Source organism: Melanotaenia boesemani, chromosome 15, assembly GCF_017639745.1.
Source record: "Melanotaenia boesemani isolate fMelBoe1 chromosome 15, fMelBoe1.pri, whole genome shotgun sequence".
NCBI lineage: Eukaryota > Metazoa > Chordata > Actinopteri > Atheriniformes > Melanotaeniidae > Melanotaenia > Melanotaenia boesemani.
Window position 1 is genome coordinate 27470180 of NC_055696.1, and position 18161 is coordinate 27488340.

Here is an 18161-nt window from a genome sequence, read left to right on the forward strand (position 1 = left end):
ATCTATCCTTCCCTTCCCTCCCTCATCATCCTCCCCTTCCCTCAGTCCTTCATCCTTTCATCATCCCTCCCTCCTCTGTCATCCCCCCTCCCTCTTGCATATTCATAATTCTGTCATCCACCTGCTCCCTCATTTCTCCATCCTTCTATCATCCCGTCCTCCCCCTCACCCATCTGTCCTCCTCTTCTTTCCTTGCTTCATCTCTCTAGCCCATCCATCCTCCCTACCTACCTCCATCCCCCTCACCCATCCACCCTTCCCTCCTTCATCCATTGTACCCCTCCCTTATTCCTCCATCCTTCCATTCTATTTCCCTCTCTTACCCTTCTGTACTCCTTCTCCATCCTTCCTCCCTCTCCCTTACCCATTCATCCCAGTAAACCCACGTTGCTGAGAGGTGGTTCTTGCTGGTGAACTGGTTTACAATGAATCTTCAGAAATTGAAGCTGTTCAGTTGGAAAACAGTCAAGGAGGCTTTGACTGTAAAATAGTTTATGTGTTTCATTCATTTCTGGAGTAGTGGAGGACATTTAGGAAGTTTTCCTGTGAAACAGAATCAAATGGCTTGAAATAGCTCCAGTGGTCCTCTGAGAGCTTCGCCGGAGGAGGAATTGGCTGCCTTTTATGGCCCGGCCTTGGAGAGCACTTAGGACAATACATTACAATAATTAAATTTCAAGGTGGCCAAGAAGCGGAAAGCAAGAAAAATTGGAATTTAATGCTCTCTTCTCTCTCACTCATGCCTGATGTGGCTGTCGATGCATTTTTAGCAACTGGCAGGCCAGAGAAAGGGCAGAGCAGGAGAAGCACTGAAACGAAGACATGCACACGTTTCTCCCTGGGTGAAGCAGGGCTGCCAGTTAATTCTTTGCTTCTCTGTGTGAAGACACAATGAAAAAGAAAAAGCACATCTTTTTTTTCCACACTGTCTTCTTCTCGCGCAGTGAAATCCATTTTGGGAAATGTATTTGGGTATAACAGAAATGTTCCTCCATGTCAGGGTAATAAAACAGCAACACGAATACTTATTAGCTGACTGCAGCTGCCTTCATTTGGCATCCAGCCTAACAATAAAGGCTGCAGCTTAAAAGATTTAGCCAGGGAATAATATTATTACTCAAAAGTGAAACTAGTGCCTACTTGTTGATATGAGAGGATCAAGGAATTTGCACATAAATTTTATTACTCCATTTACTCTGAAGAAAGAAATAAGAACTGACTGAAGCTTTAGGTGACACCAGGAGCTCTGTTCCTTAAAAACTGCTGGACTTAGTTATTGCTTATTAATCAGTTTCTTTATCTAAATGATATAATAGTTAATTTATTCCTGTGGTGCTTGAGGCTTTTCAATATTTTTGTTTAAGTGTGGCCAAAATAATCAATTAAGTAGAAAAAGAGAGACGAAACAAGGTCATTTATTCATTGAAGGAAACGCCTCTGAGATTTAATTTGATTCAAGGATTAAATTAGATATTTTCATTTGACAGGATAAAAATTGTTTTATAGACCCTTTTTAATTCCAGAAACTTGTATCCATCAAAGTCTGATTTCCGTGGCTCATATTTGTGGAAGTGTATTATGGTAAAAGCGATGGCTTCTGATGATGTGGTGCTTTCTGAGCACCTCAAGAAGATCTGAATTATCTTTTTTGATCACGAGCTAACGTGGCTGATAAATTTCTAAAGTTAGCAGCCGATCATAATTTCCACCAGCTATTTTTTAGGGAAAATAATTCAGATTGAAAGTGCAACTACATGTATTTACATGTTTCTTTAAGGTGAGACACGGCAGGTAAAAACCCCGTTTATTCCTCACCTGGTCAATTTTGAGATTTTTTTTTTCTTCCTTAACATGTTTAATTCCAGACTAGTGTGGAAGAAAATGTCACAAATAAACACGTCAGATATTTATTTATTTCATGAAACTTTGTCTGCATGTGCACCTAAATCTGTTCGATATTCACCTAAAGTTTGCTTTTTTACACGAAGCAGCGCCGTGGTGGTCATCTGAATCCTGTCACGTGTGATGTCATGTGTTACCTGCTGAATGGCGTGCTTTCATCCAAACTTAAAATTTCCAACAAAACATGAAAGTACAAGGGAGGGTTTTATGCTAAGCGTGAACTCTCATTGGCGGATCTTAATTTAGGACAAGGTCATTGGTTAATATTGGTCACGTGACACGGTCCTCCGCAGCATAGTGTGTCCTAACTCGTGTTGTCCATTTGAATGACCTGATCAGCGGGTTAATTTGGCCCAATCGAGCAGTGACAGGACTCAGAGTGAACTCATTTTGTAAAATCATGGTTTTATAGCAGTTTGCTTCTGAAGTGAAGTCTGTTTGAAGGAGACCATTACAGAGTAACTGTAGATGCCCTCCCTCCCCCTTCCCTTCTCATTATGTTACCTTTGACATTAATGTGCACATTCTCTTGGTTCATGAATCTGGATTCGGGGTGTGCTGACCCCCAAACATGGAAAAAGTTTTGGGAATCTATTCACTTCTCCTTAAACCTACCAGAACCACATCGGGACAGCATGAGGGAAAACAATCTCACCATCTATGCAGCTTTAATGTGTTATAGATTTTCCTCATAGTTCTACTCTGACTGAATCTGATGTCTCCAAATAGTGTTTTATAACAAAAATATGTTACATATTACAATCCACATGTCTAAAGGTCCTTTTCTGAGTAGGGGTGCCAGTAGTTCATGTATGAACACTGTATGACAATTTTAATGAATTAGTATTAAGATGAAACTTCTACACATGCTTTTGTCCATTAATCAGCTTTGATATGTTATACATATTCTGTGTTGTCGTTTGTAAATAGTGTTTTATAACAAAAATTGGTTACATTTTTCTATCCAAAACTTTAAAGACCATTTTCTCAAATTTAGTTATTTTCTAATACTCTGGGTCAAAAATGTCCACTTCAGCCGCAGTACCAGACACCTAAACTTCTCAGTTACGCTCCTGTCTATTTATAGTTTGGATCCCAAAAACATGGTGAAAGTGTGTTTTTTTCTGGTTATTGACAGGACTCCACTCCCCGACGTTTAAAATAACCAAATGGTAATAAAATAATATGGGCTGCTGCTCTCACTCAGTTAGAATCACAGTTTTTTTCCAAATAGCAGGCAGCAACCTCTTGTACTCCTCATTTCTAGCAGCACACTGCCCGGGCTCCTGTCTCTGGCTGCCTGAGAGAAATGTAGAGTGGTTCATTCCCCTCAGAGAGATCAATCTTCCCCAGTTTGACCCCAAAACAACTGGGTTTGACTTAACTATTCCAGCCATTTATCTGGAAAACAAGAGGGCATATTTCTCCCCTGTTTGTAACTCATGCTCGTGTGAACAGGGCCTGACCATTATTTCATTGCTGTTTGATTTTCCTCATCATCAGATACTATGGTGAGGAAAGAGTTGAGAGGTTGAGATGAGGGTGGAGCTTATTTACATTTTCCTCTCTCACTTAGAGGTTGGTAAGTCATACCCCATGCAATATTAAGCCCATTAGTTTTTGTTCATGGCAAAAACTTAAAATTATTCAGAACGATGAGTTAGGGAATCAGGAACTGCTGAAGCAGGACTTTAATAAAGAGCTTTGCAATGTGTTTCTTATGCAACACTTATACAGCACTTTTTTTCTCTATAATCACAGACTGATGAACATATCAGGACAATGTGGGATTCAATGTTTTGCTTAAGGATTTCAAGTTAGATTTCACCAAGGAAGTTGGTGGCGCAGGCACATGCAGCGGCTCCAGACTCTCAGTTATTTATGTTGGTTTTGGTGTTTTTGTTCATGTTTTCACCCACATTTTTTAGACTGGAAGCTTTAATCCAGTACGGAAGAGCTGACCTGCTGGAATTGGGGAAAAACTATGGTTTTCTGCATTGCCAAAGCCAGATTTTATTCCACCCAGAGCTATTAACACTAATGGAACCTTCTTCTCCTCTGACCTGGAATATCTGGTAGAGAAATGCAGACCATTTAAACTGGTTAGAGAACTCAGCTCGGTCATGATCATAGCGGCCTACATACCACAGCGAGCTAATGCTAAGTTAGCGCTGGAGGAACTGTGCTGCATGATCACTCGGAAGATGAACGCTAATCTAGAGGCAGCTATGATCGGGGCTGGGGACTTTTACCATGTGGAATTAAAATCTGCCCTCCCAAGATTTCACAAGTTCATAAACTTTCCGACAAGAGACTTTAATATATTGGAGCAGGTGTACTGTAAATATTCCAGGAGCATACAAGGCTGCAACTTCACCATGGGATGTCCAATTATATTTCTGTGGAGTTGATCCCATCCTACAGAGCCCTGATCAGCAGAACCAATAGGGGGGAACCGATAGGGAAGTCAACATCTCCACCACTGGTCCGCAACACTGGAACAATATATATTGTTTTACTTATTTATGTGTACCTAGTATACTTCTGTTTTCTTACTTGTGTGCTTAAGAGAGACTCCTCAAAATTTTGTTGTGCTTGCATAATGATAAAAATCTTTAATCTTGAAATCAGGGCTGCTTTGATTCTGTTTATAACTTTTATGAAGGGGATTAACTTTTATGTTGAGGGGATCCAGTTTGACAGCCTCGGGATTGAGTCTTTTCTTTTTGCAGATGATGTGGTCCTGTTGGCTTCATCAGGCCATGATCTTCATCTCTCACTGGAGCGTTTCGCAGCTGAGTGTGAAGTGTCTGGGACGAGGATCAGCATCTTCACATCCAAGACAAAGGAAAAGGTTGACGTGTTCTGTCCGCCTTCTCTGGGTCAGGAATGAGATCCTCCACAAATTGGAGAACTTCAAGTATCTGGGGGTCTTGGTTATAAGTGAGGGAAGAACGGAGCGAGACATCAACAGCCGGATCAAAGCAGCGTCCACACCGATGCAAGTTCTGCATCAGTCTATCATGATGAAGGAGCTGAGCGCAAAAGCAAATTTTGTGATTTACCACTGATCTACATTCCTACCCTCACATATGGTCAGAAGCTGCGGGTAGTGACCAAAAGAATGAGATCGTGAGTACAAGTGGCTAAAATGAGTTTCTTCCAATGGGGGGCTCTCCTTTAGAGATAGGGTGAGAAGCTTTTGGGGAACAGGAAATCATGGGGGCAGTGCTGAGCAGAATAGCTGACATGCAACAAACCAGAGAATAAGAAAAGAATCAGGAAGGAAACAAAAAAGCAGAAGAAGAATGAAGACGATAACAACTGTAGAAATTGTGCAAGCTTTTGAATAAGACTGCATGGGGTGTTTAGAGCATGTTGGGTGGTCGTAAATAACTTTATTTTGATGCATTACTGCTGTCAAACGGTTTCTGAAACTGACGGCTCGCAGGAGTGAACTCAACTCAACACTGCCCACTAGTGGAAGAATTGACTCAACAACTATGATGACGAAGATGCATGGAAGTATGAGGATGGAGATGTATGACAATGTCTGAGAAGGATGTCCACATTTACATATGCAAGAGAGCATAAATGCTGCCCCCCCGACCCAACTCTGGTTAAGCGATAGAAAATGGATGAACTTTCATTCCAGGTTCGTACCAAGTCTGTGACAAAAGCAGCATTTTTCCACCTAAAAAACATCTGTAGACTTCAAACATCACTCATGGACCCTGTAGCTGAGAATCTCATCCCTGCCTTCATCACCACCTGACTGGATTATTGAAATAGAGTCCTGTTTCCAGTAAAGCCCTGGACAGTATGCCTAGAACTCAGCTACTACGTTTTGAACTCATACCAACAACTATCAACATATCATCCCCACCCTCATAAATCTCCACTGACTACTGGTCAAATCATGCATCATCTTCGTTTTCCCTTACAAGTCCCTCAGTGGCCCCTTACTACCGATCAAACCGCCTTCCGCCATGTACACAGCCTCCATGCTGTGATCGTCAGCCATGGGTCTGCTTTCTGTATCTCACATCTATGACTGTACCTTTAGGGATAGACCTCTCAGTGTGGCAGCTCCCACCCTCTCACATACGATGTCTCGACTCTCCTGAAAACTCACCTCGTCCGTAAGGCTGCCAACCCCACGTTTGTTTATTTTTGCTTTTTGTTAATTTATTTTTTTTTGTTGTTGTAAAGCATTCTTGGATTCCTTGAGCTATTATTATTTTAAATTTGTTACAACTGTATAAATTCTATTTTTGCCCTATATACTTATTTTTTTATTTGTGTGCCCATTCTAATAATAGCTACACATATTTGAAGTTTCTTGGCAATATATAATGAAAAAAAAGGTTACCTCAAAACTTCTGGATAGTGATGTTCATTTTTGACTCCATTCAAATGAAATTTACTTCCAAATTTGCTAAGATCAACTTGCTATTAGGAAAAAACTTTGACTTCGAATTCCTTCAGCAAACAGAAACATGCAGTCTAACTCGAAGTTTTGATGATTACGATGTTTTTTCAGACAAGTGGAACAGAGAAGACATCATTTAAATGAGTTCCAGCATGAGCGACATCCCTCTAAATTGGATAAGCTCACAATATGTTTATATTTCCTTGCAAATAAAGCTGCTTATAGCTTGACTCACGGTTGTTAGGGGCCACCGTGCTTTGAAAATAACATTAGCTGCTAATGCTTGTTATTTACCTGCAATAGACTGCTGGTGATTTTGCTGTCAGTGCACACAGAGCTTTCATGAATATGTAGAAAGATTTGTGAGGCAACCTGAGAAGATGTGTGCTCTGCAGACTAAAAAGGAGCAAATAACAAAAGGCAGTTATGTTTTTGGAAAGGTATAACACACATTTGGTGTTGGTTTGCAATGACTTTTACTCCTTAACTATTAGACATCAGTTTAATTTACTACCCACTCGAGTCACCCACGTCCAAAAGTCTGCCATTTTACAGACTTAAAATATTTTTTGCACAATTCTCTCAAACAACTCCAGTCTTGCATAAAATTATACAGAAAAACTGATGATGCATTAAAGTCAATATTTTGTCTAATCCTCGACATATCCAAGACTGATAAAAAAAAAAAAACAACAAAAAACAACACACCCACCCAACGTTACATGGAAAATATGTCATTTTTGTTTGTTTCAGTATTTCATAGTTTTGATCAAGACTAAAGATGATCAAAAGGTTTAACCTTAAAAAACTGAAAAATATGAATATGTACTTTTTTTATTATTATTTTGGAAAAAGGACATTTTTGCCCTTGAAGACTACGATGTTTGGTAGTTTTGAGCAGGGACTGGGGGTATGCAGAAAAAACAGAAAAATGTGAGTCTATAAAGTTTTTATAGCAGTTTTTTTTTTAAAGTGGACATTTTTGTCCTTAATGACTTAAAACATTCTTTTCACTGATATGTTAAGTCTTTTTCTATTAACTTTAAACTATTTCTATTTTAAAAAAGAAAAAGAAAAGTTGAATTTCAAAATTAGTCAAGAAAGACTTTCTTTAAAAAAAGACTGTACTGTACTAACACAGCCAACATAACGGCCAGATTGAAAGGAAAGACTTGCCCACTAAAGTGTCCATATATGAAATAGTTGTATGAAGAGTTTTTTTTTTTTTTGTGCACAGGCTGACAGCTCATACCTGTTTGAGAGCAGTGAGTGTCTGCAGGCCGGTTGCCTTGGCCACCATGGTGTGGCTGTTGCCGGGGCTGGGCTGCAGCGACAGGGTCAGGCCTGAAATAGCGTGAACACGCAGCTCCATGATGGAAACCTTGTCATCTGTGACAGAGAACGGCGCCTCTCCCAGCACTGCGTCCACTGCCAGTGGAGACTCCACCTGCAGAGAAGAAGATGTGTTTTTATTGCGTCTCCACACGACAGAGGCGGCATCGTTTAAGTCCGGAATAGACAACAGCTTTATTGTTTTTTTTTGAGCTCATAAAGCCCATGACAAGCCAATCTCAGATTAAAGTGCTTTGTGCTATTTGTTCCAGTGCATCTTGAATCCATGTGTCAATGCCTCTGTCTATCAACATGGAGAAAACAAACAGAAAGGCCCCACCTGAGATGAAGTCTGACGTCTTGCAGACATCAAGGTAAAATGTGGAGCTGTACAGGCACGTCTCAATGTGAAGGTTAGCAGAAAACACTTGTGCCCATCTTAGTGTCATCACACAAGATGCCAAAAACCATTTAAGGATCGTCCTGCATCTTTGAGTAATCCCAGGTCTTTGACAGCCTTCTGCAACCAGTACTTTGACCACTTATGAAATATCATCATTTCACTTCGCTACTGCAACTAGAGGTCAGGAGGGACAGGTATACACTGAAGAGCCATTCAGCAGAGCAGTGGCCTTGTTCTTAGACTCAGACGGGGAAATCAATTCTGCCTTCATCTGAAGTTTTTGATAGTAAGAGCTGGATTCAAAAAGCTTGTAAAGCTGAAGAGTGAAGGACCTGGTGTCTGGAAAGCTTTCCTTCTCATTCACCAAAAGTCATTTACACACACATGCTTCTAAATAATAATGATAATAATCCTGCAAACTGCATGCTTTGCTCACTGATGTGAAAACTAAATGGACAAGCATGAAGAATGATTGAAATCAAGTTGTAAATAAACATGCTTTCCACATTGCTTTTCTTTTTCTTGCTAACCTTGGGTCAGGTTTCATTTCCACATAATTAACGCAACAATTTCCTGCATAATTTGAGTCAATGAAATGAATCGTGCAAAGGCCTGTGCCAAACCATCTGTGGAAACAGTAGCATGAGCAGGTGTCAGGCTTTGTTCATTTTGTTTTGATAGTTCATCTGTTTTGTTGTTTTGAGTGCAATAGCCCATAAAGGGTTTTCTTTTAATTTTTAAAAATAAAAACATTATGTAATCTAATCTTCTATTTTTTCTTTTCTGAAACCACATGCAGTTGTTTCATTTCAGTACTCCGTCTTAAAGCTGTTTGTCCATGTGAAAGGTCTCCATTTACATTTACTGCCTGGTTTGTGGTCCAGTCTTTTCTTTACTTGACCATGAAACACATTTGCATAATGCCTGTTGAATGACTAGTTACAGAGAAAGAATCAGGGTCTGTGTTGGACTGCACCATTACTAACTGCAAAACTGTTTAATATAAATAGAGATAGACTGTGCATTTTAATGATTTAAGCCTTGAGTTCAGCATTTTGGCTCATTTTGAAGATGTGAGAGTGAGTGGTGGAGTCAGCTGAAAACCATGGAGACGAGGCACCCCTACTGGGCCACAACACAACACAGCCTCTTGCTTTATATTAAGTGTGGCCATAATTCCCACGCTAAGCACAAATGATGTGATAACTAGACTGTCACATGTCACAAGACTAAAAACCCTATTAAAGAAATTCTTCACAGAGGTCACAAGTAACTCCCAAACTTCCATATGAAATGACATTACAGAAGTCGCCCCCTGGTGGTCATTTCTTTCATAGCAGATGTCCCTAACCTGGAGTTATGGTGCTGATTGACATCAGTCAAGTTTTGTTTTAAGTATCGTTGCACATGCTAGCAACTGGATATCAACACACAGGCCACTTTGAACATGCACCATGACTGATTTAGCAAAGAAACCCAAGAAGAAATTATAGGAGGAAGAGAGGATAAAAAGAAAAAAAAAGGGACAGAGGAAGAAATAAGATAAGAGTCAACAATGGACTGACTTTTACTGGCTGGAGAGAGCTCAGAGAAGAGACAGGATGCAAGATTATTGCTGAATTCGTTGGGACACCTCATTTATATTTCCATCCATCCATCCATCATCTTGACCGCTTATTCCATTTCGGGTCGCGGGTGAGCTGGAGCCTATCCCAGCATTTTAACAGGTGAGAGGCAGGGTACACCCTGGACAGGTCACCAGTCTGTCGCAGGGCCAACACAGATAGAGACAAACAACCATTCACACACACACTCACTCCTACGGAGAATTTAGAGTGTCCAATTAACCTAACATGCATGTCTTTGGACGGTGGGAGGAAGCCGGAGAACCCGGAGAACTCATTTATATTTTTTATGATGAAAATGCGATAGATCATTGTGGAGTCTCTGAATAAACACTACATGTTGTGGCTGAATTGTAAACCTCTTGTATGGGATATAAATGCCTGGAAAACGTCCGTAGATCACCTAATGGGTAACTATCCATCACAATTTACCCCACAGAGTTACACACTACCATTCCTTTGACATTGATGATGATATAAGCAATAGTGCTGGGGTGCGATGTATCTAGTTGAGTTTTAAGGGTTAACCAGACTGCTATTATCAGCTTCAAGAACAAACTGGTTCATTTTGTCTGTTAAATGTCTTCATCAATCAGTCCTTTCGTTGATCTAAGTGATCATTTCATATAAAATGCTATTAAATTAACAAAGGGTGATGCACATTTATACAAAGGAGCAAATTTTGCAAATAAGTACTTGGTTCATTCAGTTCACCAATGGCGACTTACAAAGCAACAATCACAGGAAAAATTAAGTACAACTCCTACAGTGCACATAATTTAGGTCTCAGGACATTTCCTGTAGTATTATGTTCTTTACCAAAGTCCTTTTCACCTACAGATGTTAATGGTTGGAAACCATACTGATGTTTGAAAGCATCCAAGTGCCTGGGAATGAATGTGCTTCCCACATATTTTACTGTACACACCATATACACTATATAATACATTAATACCACAGTAAAATGTAAAGTTCCAAATATATTAGTAGATTTTTTATGCTGATAAATGCCCGGAGGCTAAAAATAGAAAAAAATAAATAAAAAACAAATTTCTTCAGTCTGTTCCACCTCCATATGCATATTGTTTGCTTGTGATAGATTAATGTGCCAGACAGAAGAGTTATGGTACACTGAGCACCGCACAAGCATGTGCACATGCAGTCATACACACATGTACACACAGGTTTGTGTGAGTGCAAAACCCCACAGCATGATACCAAATGGATAAATAAAAATTATTCTTGAAGTTTTCTGAAAGAAAACTTGGCTGGATGATGAATCACTCTCTGCAGGAGCTCGTTTTACAACTTAAGTTTGATGCCACAACTCTGTTTCCAGAGAACAATTCAGTTAAAGAAGAAAGTGAAAAACAGTTGAAGCTCCTGAGTCAGTTCATTAATCCTGACTTGAGACCTGAGCTAACAGAAGCCAGATTCTGTGTAAAACCATGTCTAATTATAAATCTAAGTGAGATCAGATAGAGTATGACACTGCCAGAAAAAACTGTTTGCTTGCAATTGATTTTCTGCTGTTTCCCGTTCCATTCGACCATGGCTGATATTTTCAAGGGCCAATTAAAGTGACTAAAAAGAAAATCTAACGCTGTTGAAAATCAATATTGACAACTATGTCAAAATGTCAAAACACGTTTTGAAGAAATTCCACATTGTGCATCGATTTTATAACTAAGAGAATGTAATCACAGAAACTGATCTGTGTAAAGTTATCCTATTGAAATATACTTTATACTATATATTCATTTCTTCCACAGCTTTCATTGAAACAAGGTTAAAAAGAGACCAAGTTTGGTGTCAGTGTTTGAACCTCCTACACTCTCTACTTGTTCTCAGCCTCACCCACACAGATTTCCACAATCACATAAACCTCTTTTATGCATTTAATACAAATACACTGGACTATTCACATTTCTTATTTCACATTTCATTTCTTCATATTGCTTTCATGGTCCCGATCAATAGTTCTTCAGCTGGGTGAGTGTGCATGAAGCTTGGTTTGTATGTGGGCAAGTTTTGTGTGCGATTGTGTGTGAGCAGTTATGGGGTGTGCCCTTTTTTTTTTGTTATAATTTTTGATTTTCCAGTCTCTTAATGTCTCTTATTGATTAGAATTTTGTATTCAACAAGCATGATTTGTTTTTATTGTGTTGCCTTGTGCATGAAAGGTGCTATATAAATAAAATTTGATTTGATTTTGATTTGATTACTGAAAACAGTGTGAAATCATCTGATCAGAGAACAGAACAAAAGACAGAAACATCCAAAGAAGAGCTTTGGAAAGTCCTTCAAGAAGTCTGGAGGACTATTCCTGAAGCCTACTTAAAGAAATGACAGAAAGCTTCTCAGAGGGTTTAGGCTTCTGAGACCAAATATTCACTTTCAAGCTCCTTAGAATCATACAAACTCATATATCGGATTTGCATGTATGTTTATGTGTGTTTTTAATGAATTAGTAATCTTACTAAGCTATTTCCTATAGTATGTAAAAAATTAGGGGTGATTCCAAACCCTATAAATATTTGGGGGATACATTGGTGAACAAAGTCCAGTTTTAACATCACAGTTAATTCAACAGCAGCCACATTGATATACTGTAAGTGTGTTTAGGTAAGCAGTTTATTAAATATTAAAATCATCATAACTTGTATTTATAAAACATAATACTTGAACAGATGAACCCACCAGGTTTTCATGCCAGATTCTTCTCTATTTCAATGACTAATCCATTTTGCTAGGACCACTGTTCACCTGATTCTAGTGAAAGAACAAAAGGAAGCTTGAAACAGTACCAATTAATTCTCTTTATCATGTTGTGACTGCCGCGAGACATCAGCGCCTATTTCCTGTTTGATTGGCTGTTAGAATCTGGAAAGTGGTTCATTAGAAGTGATGGCTGACTCTGGGTTCCTGTGATTGCTCATCTACAGGTAGAGGTGCTTTAATCACACTTTCTCTTTTCTCCTGGTTACTTGCTTTGGCTCAGTTCAAGATGATTCATGTTTTGAGGTTTTCCTACACATCTCACATCCAAACTGACAAACTAGAATTTTCCTCAATGAAATATCCCTGAAACAAATTCATTTTACCTGGAAAAGCCATGTGTGGTTTCCTCTTCTTGGCCTCCCTGTCAGTCAAGTCTGAGTAAAATAATCGGTTTGACATTGTTCTAATGAGCAGCGAGACACATCTTTCTAAAGTGGTTTATCTGTCATATATATATATATATGTATATATAAAATTAAGGCAGTTTATTCAACATAATCTAACAGTTTATATATAGTTAAAATGTTAATTTCAATTGTTTACTACTTGTTACTTAAAATGAATTAATGATTTAAACTGTCAGCCTCAAATCTATAAGTTTCAGTTCAGTCTCATTAAAATTCATAAGACCAGTATCCACCAGTGGCAGGGCAGGGAAGAATGGGGGGGGGGGGGGGGGGGGGGGTGTTCCAGATGGAAATTAAACTTTAAAGGAGTATTTAACAAATTGAAAACCCAGGTGGAAAATATTCTCCCTGATAGTATTACTTTGTGATGTGTCACAAGGAGCATGTGATGATGAAGAATTGCAGTTTTGATTTTAACCTAAATTGCCTCATTTTCTTTTACCACAGTCAGTGATTTTCCTCATTCCCTGCAGTGTCTGTGGAAAGACTCCCACAGGATGTTCTAGGACGTGTTGCATCCAGTGTGTGGAAGCGAAGGAAGCGGTGTGTATCGTGATATCATCAGCGTAAGAGACAAGATAAAAGCAAAATCAAACATAAATAGTAGGATATTGAGGCTGCTTTGCATTCTGGTCTAGACAGAGAGAAATTGTATTTACTTTATATCAGAAAAGTTAGAAACATGGACTAGAAAAAAGTAAAGAAAAGATAAACAAATCACTTGAGGGATGCTCATTAATGTAGAGCAAATATAAATAAATGTAGTCAGATCATTTTAAATAAATATCGAGTATTGAAATTATTGAACATGTATTTATTTTTGTTTACTTATTTTTTATTTTTATTTTTTTCAAATTACTTATTTATCTATTATGATTTTTTATTGTAATTATTCATTTCTACAGTCATTTATATATTTATTATTAGAAATGTTATTAAAAGCTGCAGAGGTCTACCTGCTAGAGGAGAAGTAGTTAATTTTGGGGAAAAAATACAGAAAAAGACAATTATTACTAAAGTTGTTTGGTGGTTTATCTGTCAAAATATTATGTTCAAGGGATTTTAACCATAAAGTAATCCTTAGATGTATATCCTCAGTATATCTTTGCCTTTCTAGTAAATATGGCTTCACTAAACATACTAGCAGAGCCACATAAAAAATAAATAAATAAATAAATATCACAGCTTACTAATGAATTAATCATGATTAATCATCATTCGTAACTGTGCCTGAAATCGAGACACAGAGACGACCTGAACAGTGACATTTGTACGGAGCCCCCCAGGGGACACGGATCATTTTTTTCTTTTGCGTTAGCACCCAATACTTTTGCATTCCTTCGAGAAAAAGGGATGGTCCGAGAGAGATCACATCGTATTAAAGCCGTTTTGCTCAGTTTCTTTAGGTGTTTCTAGTCTGCATCTGTCCCTCTCAGCATCAAGTCAACATAACACGCACACCTGACAATGATTTTATTTCCACGTTAACAGAGGAATTGTTTTGTTATAACTACTGCTTTAACGGATTAATTACAAGTGCAGACAAATAGGTTTGCTGTAATCAGAAATGGTATTATGCTTTACTGTTTTGGCTGCTTGTGTTTAGACTGTAAAGTCAGATATGATTTATTGGTAATTTATTAGGCCTAAATAAACTCCAATTTCCATTCATTCTGATGACTGAATTATTAACAGCTACAGCTTATTATTAAGAGGATGTTAGGGTAATTGTGGCTCAAAACGGAGAATTTAATCTTCTTTATTTAGACTATTTCATCTGCATTTTGCCTCAGAGGCAACATCTGACCACTGTAATGTATAGTTCATCAGCTGTTATTCACGGGATACCTGACGGACCTGACATCCACTAGATTACCTGCCACCTGGTGGGCTCTATGTGAGAGCATAAACGCTTCCTCATCACTGTTGTCAGTGTTTTGGGCCCGTTTTCTGATTTTTATTACCTCCTTAATTCATGTTGTGCGTTAAAATTTTTTTTAACACAATTAATTACATAAATTAGTTACCAATGTCAATATGTAACAGCCCTCAAATATATATATATATATATATATATATGGAACTTGATTTAAAAATTCATCTTAATAATTAGAAGCTTAAGCATTTTTAAAGTTTAATGGGTTTTAGTGGACAACTGAATGAAATAATAGACAGAAACATTAATATTGTAAACTCAAGCTCTAGTAATATCTGTAAAAAATGTAATTTTTAATTTAATTTCAATTTTAAAACAGTAGAAAAAGAAATAGAAATATCCCTGGGCAAAATAAGTGTCATTTTATGTACTTTAACTAGCAGCTTTGGCTGTTGTCTGATTAAGAGTCTACATCATGTTACAGTACTTTTAACTTTTAAGATGTCCACACTCTTCATTAATAGACATTAATATCTGACGGTAAGCCAGGATGGGATCGGCCAGTGGAAACTTTGTGCGTTTCATTTTAACTCTGGTTCTGGAGCAGAGGTGAACGTCTTCCCCTCTGACTGCAGCTTGGAGTTTTCTCTGTAATCCACTCTGCATCACGACTATCAGCGCTTCCTCACCGGTTCCGTATGATGTCTTTCAAGCTCAACTTTCTCATAAACTTTGAATAGACTCCCCCAGCCCTCCCCTCCACTCACCTACCAGTTGTGTTACATTGGAGATTCACATGTGGGCCATGTAGCAGTGGAAAGTGGGGACAGGTTTAAGCTCTCAATCTGGAGATATGTCCTAGTGCCATGCAATTAAAGGGTTAAATACTGACATCATAAGGGGCATGTGCATTAGAGTTTGTTGTGACTCCAGACAGTTAAGTACTTGCTTTCAAGCACAGTAATGAATGGTAATGTTTCCCTAGCATGTCTGTCTGGAGCGAGTTCAGCTGTAGTTGTTCTGGTTCAGTTCTCAGCAGACTTTGTCGCTGAAGCTGCAGGCAGGGGAGACGAAGCAAAGCTGTCATGCTTTCCATGACCTTAAACCAGGAGCTTGCGTGAAGCTGTGCATGGTGTCATGCCGAAGCAGCGATACTGTTTGACCAGTGCTCAATGCAAACAGGAGATCAATCATGAGTCCAAGCGGCAGATCGACGCTGACCAGCTGAGTCGCTTCACTTAAACGTGGTTGAACACGCAGACTTGAACCTCACTACATTATATCATCCTCATGCACCTCTGCGTTCCCCCTTTTCTCATTCCAGTAAATCATATTTTGGGTTTAAGGTGCAGCATAATATCAGTGGAGGATTTATTCATGCAAGCTGTGGTCTTCATGCAGTCTATCTTTTGAATGTGGCAGACACCACATGGGGAAAACACCCTCAAGGCAATGACACCTTTTCACACATCTATCAAAACATACACGCATCAGTTCAAAGTAAGAGTCTCAACAGACTGTGAGAAGAGGTCATTATAACTCTCTTCTTTGACAATCAAAGTTAAGCCCTGTTTCATCAGCAGTGATAATGAAAGGATCTTCAAGACAATTTCAACCTTCAGTAAAGCTTTCATTATGTTTTACTACCCAAAGAGAAAGTTGTCCGCATAAAATTGCACTTACGAGATTTACTGCAAAACTGCATCTAATGTTGAGCAGCAGAAAGAGCATTCCCTTCTCACTAATTGAGGTGCCAGATTTGCACTGCATGCTCCAAAAAGTCGTCTCTTGCCAGAATGGGAGACTGGTGGGAAATCTTATCAAACAGAATTTGACATTAAATAAACTCAGAATACTGAAAAGACTTTACATTTTCTGAGAGTCAAAATGTTTTTCTATTGCTGCCACTTGGGATTTCCCAAGTGTGAAGATGTGGTTTGATCTTAACTTTTTAAAGCGTATGAATTAAGCTTCATCCTACTGGAAATCTATCTGTACTGCCAATAAGAAAACAGTGAGAGAGTTTAATATATATGTATATATATATATATATATATATATATATACATATATATATACATATATATATATATATATATGTATATGTATACATATTGTGGGACTTAAGTAAAACAAGTTGTTGCAAAAGCAATAAAAATAGATTTTCTATATCTGTTTCAAAATGCGTTTGGATGCTTTGTAAATGGAATAAAAACAGAATCCAGTTATTTAAAGAACATTTAGACTCTAAATTTAGTCAGAGAGAAAAAAAAGCCAGAAGTTGAAACGTTAATTTCTAATTTGATGACTGTAACATTTCCTAAAAGTTGTACTCTGGGACAATAAGAGACTGGAAAAGTTGCATAATAAAAATATACATATACTGGCTCATTTTATCTGATTGTGTTCATGAAGAGGTCAGGAACATGATTGGATATGAAATGAATCTTTAGGGCCCAATTTACCCCAGGACTGTCTGGAAATAGGTTTGATCAGGTGAGGTAATCTCTGCACCTTCCTTTGATTCGGTTTGTTTTTACACTGCATTTACTTGAAAGGACCAAACTGCCAAAATAATGCCATGCAGTTACAACATCTACTCACTAGGGGCGATATTCCTCAAAACATCAACTAAACAAGAGGAAAGAAGAAGAACATATGGCTCATTGATTGGCCAGGATAGAAAATGGCATGTTCACCACACCAATAGCACAAAAGCCAAGTTCATGCAGTCTTGAGGTTTCTGTTCTTACTTTGCTGTTTAAATCTAATGTGCTTTTCACAAGAATCCGTCTAGTATGATCAGCAGGGAAGGCCGCCAGTTATCTAGCATGTTGCACTATATCACTTCCTCTCTTTGGTTAACTGGTTAACCACACCAGGGTTCCAACACCCCTGATTTTCAAGCAGACCAGAGTTCACTTCATTGGTCCACACCAGACTGCAATAAGCGTTCACACTAGTGAACACAAACAAACTGTACTATCCATGGAAGTGGACCAGGGTTAATCTAAATCAAATCAAACTTTATTTATTAAGCCCTTTTTATACCAAAGGCAATACAAAGTGCTTTACAAGATTAAAAAAAAAATTAAGCACAATTCAATTCATGCATATTAAAAACAAAATAACCCCCCAAGGCCGGTACCAGAGGACCTCAGAGTCCACGAGTTTTCATAATTTAAAAGAAGGTCTGATATATAAGAGAGCCCAAGACCATTAAGACATTTATAAACTACTAAAAGAACCTTAAAATCAATCCTGAAACGCACAGGGAGCCAATGCAGTGATTTTAAAACCGGTGTGATGTGTTCCCGCCCTCTGGTCCTTGTCAGAATTCGTGCCGCCGAGTTCTGAAGTAGCTGTAGGTTTGAGATGGACCTTTTGGGAAGACCAGAAAGCA

At 38.4% G+C, this 18161-nt stretch overlaps 1 protein-coding gene across 2 annotated transcripts in view; it reads right to left on the reverse strand.

Annotated features, from left to right (window-relative positions):
* The window catches only part of tmem132e (transmembrane protein 132E), a 505320-nt gene that overhangs the window by 11064 nt on the left and 476095 nt on the right, over positions 1–18161 (reverse strand). For both annotated transcript variants that reach the window (XM_042008262.1, XM_042008261.1), the window contains one exon: positions 7587–7781. In XM_042008262.1, coding sequence (XP_041864196.1) covers positions 7587–7781 — 195 coding nt within the window. The remainder of the gene's footprint in view (positions 1–7586; positions 7782–18161) is intronic.